Raw genomic sequence first — 6,976 nt, 5'->3', positions numbered from 1 at the left:
CTTGTTTTCCCCTTTCTCAGCTCCTCTCTTTTCTCTTTTTTTTATTCTGACTTCTTTTGCCGTGATTTTCTTGGCTTTCTCATTTTCTCGCTATTTTGTTTCTTTTCTGTTTTTCTTTCATTTTCTTCCCTCACTCTTTTTGCTTTTTCTCTTAAGGTTATGGTCGAATCTAATGAGGATTGCCTACGTATCGTGACCCCGCACGAATCAGACCGAGCGTAGTTCGTGCAAATAAAAGGTAAACGACAATAAAACATTTTTGAATTTTCATAATAAAACAAACTTGATTACAAAGGTTTTTTTTTAAAATAAAAAAAACTGACCCTAATAACAGACTTTGACGAAAAGACGACCTACAGACTTGAAAATCAAACATACTTCATACTTTAATCAAAAGAATTACGAACTCAAAAACCAACGGCCAAATTCCTTTCCCTATTTGCCAATTTTAACCAAATGACTGTTTTGCAAACGTGGCCCCTTCCCAATTTCACATGAATTTTGAGAGGATTATTTTATGACACTTCACAAACTTGTCCATTCTTTTACGAGAATAGCCTTTTGACAACTGAAAGATACTCTAGGGCTATTTCGGCAAGAACGGTTTAAGACGCCGCCAAAACTGGATCGGCTTATTTTAACCAAAATCCAAATGGTATTCACTTGACCAACGACTCTTTCTCTTGTTTTTCAAATTAAAATAAAAGACCTGGTTTTGCAAACACGGCCTTTCAGTACCCAGGGGACGAAGATTTTAAGTCTGTGTGGGTCAATCGGCTAAAATCTAAAAAGTGACTCAAAAGGTGGCTGTTTATGCAAAGTCAGCTTTCTGGCGTCCCTTTCGGGAACGTTTGGCTGTATTGACAAAAACGGCATCACCCGATTTATTTATGACACAAAAATAAAAATTTTGACATTTTTTGGCTATTTTTGCAAAGGGGAGTTTGGACCCGATGAGGGTTGCCTACATATCTCACGCCCTGTGAGAATCAAACCTGCGTAGTTCGGGCCAAGAAACTAACTATATTTTTGAAAACAAGGCTCTTTCTTTTCATTTTCCATGGCAAGACAAACTATTTTTCCTTTTCTATTTTTTGAAAACAAGACAAAATAACGACTCTCCTTTTTCTTTTTCATTTTCAACAAACAATAAACAACCTATATTTCTTTTCCAAACTAAAACAAAGACTCTTTTCCTTTTCTTTTTCAACAAACAACTTTCCAAAAATAAAAGACTATTTTTCTATTTTTCCTTTGCTTTTTAGTAAAACAAACTATTAAAAATAAAACATTTTCCTTTTTCCATTTTCTCAAAATTTCGGCAGAGTTTCGACAGTATTTGGTCATTGGTTTTTTCTAAAATAATCAATTAACTCCCTAACTGTTGTTTCTCTCCTTTTCTCTTTTCCTTTTTTTCTCAATTTTCCAACATTCTCGAGATTCAAAAGCCGGTCAACATGCCAGTTTGGAACAAATATATGTACAGAACAAGTAGGATGCATCAGGATGGTCTTTTCATTTCAGGTTGCTAGCCCTAGACGGACCCAACCCCTGTGTTGAGTCCCCTAAGTCAAATGCAGCATGATTCAATTAAGCGCTCCTACTAGGGATCCGGCATGAAGTCAAGTTATTCTAGGTTCAAAACCTGGGTATGTGTTCTAAACAGTGCACCCGAGCGGACAACTCGAGTCGAGGAGGGGGCAGCGTACCGGGGACCCGCGAGATCGTCCGGCTTTGCAACTTATCTGAGCCTCTTTTTTATTTCAGGGTATGACACTAACAGAATAGGGAGTCTCAACCAGTAAGCACATCCTCGGAGGTGAGAAGAGAAGGGTTTCGGCACAGTTTATATACAGTTCAGATAATATCAAAGCGGTAAAGCATTTAGCACATTTAGCATGAAACATGTAAGGAGATCAGATAAAGCCAACACAACAATTATTCTAAGCTCGAATTCTTAAACCCTGAACCGAAGTTCTGGGTAAATGTCCCCAGCAGAGTTGCCAGAGTTGTTGCACCGCCTTTTTACCTTACACCCCCGGAAAAGGATGTATAAAAGGGAGTTTTTCCAATTAAAGGACAATCGAAACGGGATTTATTTTAAAAGATTCAGAGTCGCCACTTGGGAGATTTATGGTGTCCCAAGTCACCGGTTCAAATCCCGAGTCGAGGAAAGGGTTGACTCTGTTTAACAGTCCGCGAACCAGAAATCCGAGTAAGGAATTCTGTTAACCCGGGAGAAGGTGTTAGGCATTCCCGAGTTCCATGGTTCTAGCACGGTCGCTCAACTACTATATTTGGCTTAATTATCTGATTTTAAACAATTATGAACCTACATGCATTTTAACTTTTAACCGCTTTATTTCATTTTCTAGATAAAATTGCAACGTTATTAAAACACATCTCGAACCACGTCACATAAAGGCGCCCGTGGTCTTGACATATTTTAACATCGTTGAGATTTGGATCGGGTCACATGAAATGCACACCCGAATTTAGTATTTACAAATCACCACTACGTTATGGGAACCATACCCGTAGCCATGATAATTATTTAATTAACGCCTAAAGCAACTAGCGCATTTAATTATTTTCCGATCTACTCTGAAATTTGTTGTAAGGACCAGTTTTACGAGTAGCCATCATATAACATTGTTATTGAGCATGATTGGTCAACGTCAACTATGTATCAACAACCATTGCACCATCGACTAAAAGAAAAACCTAGAAATCTGTTGTTTAAAATCACAATATAAAATCGACATGTCCATTAACCATAATTTGATCAAAGCATGCAACTTAAGGATATTTGAATAACAAAAAGATAATCCAGCAGAAAAAGAACCCACTAATTTAAACTGAATCATTTTTATAGAAAGCACATTATATACCTCTATTATCAATTTGTTGGAATGACATGAAACTTCATAGGGACAAATACGTACAAAACTTAACAACCATTAAAAGATAAGAGTGACCATTGTACTCCAAGTAATTTTCAATGAGTCAAAGTTATAAGGATCGAAATTTTCAACAGAGAAACATTTATCTTGATGAAAAACAACAATCAAAATGAAGCTAGATCCAGCTTCTGAATCCATGAAAAAATGAAAGACAAATAGCAGAGAAAGAAACCAACTGACCGGAACATTTTTCGACGACCTCGATGGAACTACGACCAGAACGAAACAAGCAACAACGAACGGAGCTTCGAACAGGTTTAACAAACGAGCTCCTTGAGAGACTCAAAGTTGCGAACTTACGCAGCGAGCTGGGAGAGAATGAAAATGGCGATAACTGTAGCGTCACAAATGATCGTCGGTTACTGGAGTTTTTCGGCGGGTCAGAGGCTAGAAACGGCACGTCTGGAACTCGTTAATCCGACGAGATGGTGGATCTCGTTTTTCCGGCGAGTTTCAGGCAGAGACGAGGTCGTTGGTGTTTTCTCCGGCGTGCATGGGTCGTGTATGGATGCTCAAGGTGTAGGCTGGTCGTTTGGACAGAAGACCGCGCAGGGGGGGGGGGGTCGATCTGTTGCGCAGCTTTTCAGCTGCTGCTTCTTTTCGTTTTCAGAGGATGATGGCTTGTGGAGGAGGGGGTCGTTGGAGAAGATGGAGTCTGGGGGGTGGGGGTCGTTTCTGCTGCGCAACTTTTCAGCTGCTTTTGTTCTTCTTCATGCGCAACTTTTTTTCAATCCTCCCAATTCTTTAGTGTTAAGCATTCTTTTATAGTGTAGAGTCTACGATGTAGGGTTTTAGGTTAAGGGGTATGAGCCTAGGAATTATGGGCTAGGTCCAAAATTAGGCCTAACGATGGGTTACTCGAGCCCAAGCTCTATTCTTTCGTTGCGAACGAGATTAAAAGTATGGGCCCATTTGTTAATTATTCCTACTATTCAAATAATTATTAAAATAAAACTAATCATTAAAACAAATCTATTTTTGGTATTTTAAAATATCATATTAAAATAAAAATACGACACTATTTTTGCATATATATTTTAAGATTTTTTAAGATATTTTTTTTAGATTAAAAATGACTACAAAACATTAATAAACCTATTTTTTGTGATTTTTGTTTTCTTGTAATAAATAAAGTAAAAAGAGCTAAAATTACTTAAAATATCTATATTATGCCTAAATTAAATATTTTACGCTAATATATAAAAAAATCTTGGGGAGGGTCAAAAATCGCATGTCTACATTGAGCGCAGCTAATGGTACATCATCATCATCATCTTCCCAGCAGACTTGGTGAGCCCCATTTCATCCCGGGATCATGTAGTGCATCTTTTGTTTATATGTTTACCACGTTTTGAGGTATAGCTGGGGCCTTGTTACCGGCATTTCCATATTACTCTTCAGTTGTACTTAGAAGCTCTTTAGACATGTTATGGGTGGTGGTTGATATTGGGAATTGAATTAGAAATATTGGTATTTGGCAAACAAATTTTTTTTCATATCTATAAAATTGTAATATTTTGGAAATTATGGTTGAAACTGCTAATGGAAACGAAATGGAAATTGTTAATAAAATATTTTCAGAGTATGATTAATGGAGTAAATCTCCTATTTATTCAAAGATGAATTTGAGTAGAATGAAATCTAACAGGCTTGCTTAACCGGGTTCACTCGGTTGAGTGCCGGTCGCGCTCCCCGAGTTTGGGGCGTGACAACATCAAAACAATGAATCATATGAGAGAAGGGACGATAAGGCAGTACCAGATCAAGGTTGATCTTCTCTATTTCTAAGGGGGGAGAACCGCAGTGCCCTTGGTGATGGGTTGCATTGTGAACTGTTGAAAGAGTTGCATGATACTCTATGGGCTAGTCGTCCAGGGATTGAAAGGATGATGGCCATGATGTCCTGATACTATTTTTGGCCCAAAATGGAGCATGATGTGGAAGCTTATGTCAAGAGTTGCCTTGTATGTCAGCTTGATAAAATAGAGCGGAAGAAGGAGGTGGGTTTGCTACAACCTCTGCCTATTCCAGAAGAAACATGGAAATCTATTTCGATGGATTTATTCAGCGGGTTTCCTAAGGTTAATGGGTTCTCTTCGATCATGGTCGTGGTTGATAGGTTTTCTAAATATGTTGTTTTTATTGGTGCCCCTACAGAATGACCTTCAAAGGTTGTTGCTGAATTATTCTTCAAGAATGTGGTTATAATATTTCTGAATACCAAAGAATGTTATTAGTGATAGAGAGCTCGATTTAGAGGCTGGTTCTGGACTTATTTGTTCAACTTGATGGGTAGGAACTTGAATTTTTCAACGGCTAATCATCCCCAAACTGATGGCCAAACAGAGAAAAATAACCATTTGTTGGAGGAATACTTGAGGCACTTTGTGGCTGCTAGTCAACGCAACTAGACAGATTTGCTAGATTGTGCACAATTCTCATATAATTTGCACAAATCTTCAGCAACAGAGATAAGTTCGTTTGAGATTGTTTTTGGGAAGTAGCCTGCTCAACCAACGATGATTGCATAACAAAAGACTAGGGTTAACTGTCCAGCTACCTACCGTTATGATCGAGGAAGCAACATATAGCTTGAAAAAGGCACAGAAACGAATCAAGAAATATGCTGACCGAAACAGGCGCCCCTTGGAGTTCAAAGTTGGTGATAAGGTGTTGTTAAATCTTACTCTAATTTGGAAAAAGATTGACAACCGAGTTATACATAAAGCCTTGGTTTCAAGGTATGATGGTCCTTTTGAAGTTGCTGCAAAAGTTGGTGAAGTTGCTTACCGATTGAAGCTGCCTGAAAGAATGAAGATACATTCAAATTTCCATGTGAGTTTTCTAAGGCCTTATGTTGAAGATCCAGACATAAATAAAACAAAAAGAGCTCCTCCTGAGGTGCGCACTCAACTTGAGGAAGAAATTAAGAAGATTCTTGACCACCGGGTTCTTGGGATGCCTAAAAAGAATAGGCGGACAGAATTTCTGATTCAGTGGAAAGGAAAGCCCAAGGAAGATACGACTTGGCAAAAGGGTGCTTCATTGTGGCAATTTAAACAAAAAATAGAGGACTACTTGAAGTCAGCCTCGACGAGGACATCGAGTTCAACTAGTGGGGGTGGTTTGATAGCCCTTAATTTTGAGATGTGATGCCGGACAGAACCAATGTCATGGGCTTGTATATTTCCCCTTGGTATGGGTTTGTGTGGGTTTTGACAAGCAATGTTTGGAGATGGGAGTGTGCCTAAGTTAGTAGATGGACTTGGGCAGGTGATACACTGAAATTACACCTAAATAAATGGTGTAAGACGGTCGATGTCAAATATAATAACCCAACTATGTTAGGGTCGAATCCCGCAGGGAATAGGTGTGAAAAGGTTACTTGAGTAGTGAAACTTGACTTAAGTCGTAATTCTACACCTTTAGTTAAAAAGAGTGTTGTAATTGTGAATTATCAAGAAAACTATTTTGTTAAGAGAATGTGATTAATTTGATTAAGAAAACCAAGGTTGTGTCCCCATCAATGGAATGTAATGCTATCGGTGTTAATATGATATATTTCTAATGGAAGGTCCTTTGATATGCAAATGGTTCCTAAATGACTACCCAATATTTTTCAACAATTAGGAAGTAATTTCTCTTTATGATTTTCTCAAATATAAAAATGTTACAATTAAGAATAACCAATTTATGCCAAGTAGAACCCACTTATATCTAAGCGATTCTATTAAACAAGGTTTAAAGCCTTGAGTTCTTGCTATTCAATTATACCAAACCCTAACCCACTTTTCCAAGTAAAGACAGAGTAAAATGATAGTACTCAATGTTTGCAACCATCAATAATAGATGAAGCTTGAGAAATGAATAGATTTCAACAAACCATTATTTAGGGTCCACAACCTTAGTATTTAAAGCTAGCTACTCATACTAGAATCCAAGAACAAAGCAATAAACAAAGTCAAAAATCTTACAAAGAAGACAAGATCCTCTCTTCAAAAACTTCCAAAATA

General features: G+C 37.8%; 1 protein-coding gene across 1 annotated transcript; it reads left to right on the top strand.

Annotated features, from left to right (window-relative positions):
* The first annotated feature begins 5,531 nt into the window (after positions 1-5,531).
* Positions 5,532-6,116, top strand: LOC142165219 (uncharacterized). Its single transcript, XM_075223820.1, has one exon. It carries the CDS (start codon positions 5,532-5,534, stop codon positions 6,114-6,116), a length of 585 nt encoding a protein of 194 aa, XP_075079921.1.
* The last annotated feature ends 860 nt before the right edge of the window (positions 6,117-6,976 follow it).

This window comes from Nicotiana tabacum, chromosome 10 (genome assembly GCF_000715075.1).
Source record: "Nicotiana tabacum cultivar K326 chromosome 10, ASM71507v2, whole genome shotgun sequence".
In the NCBI taxonomy this organism is placed as follows: domain Eukaryota; kingdom Viridiplantae; phylum Streptophyta; class Magnoliopsida; order Solanales; family Solanaceae; genus Nicotiana; species Nicotiana tabacum.
Note: the sequence above shows the minus strand (reverse complement) of the source record. Positions and strands in the feature narration are given on the sequence as shown.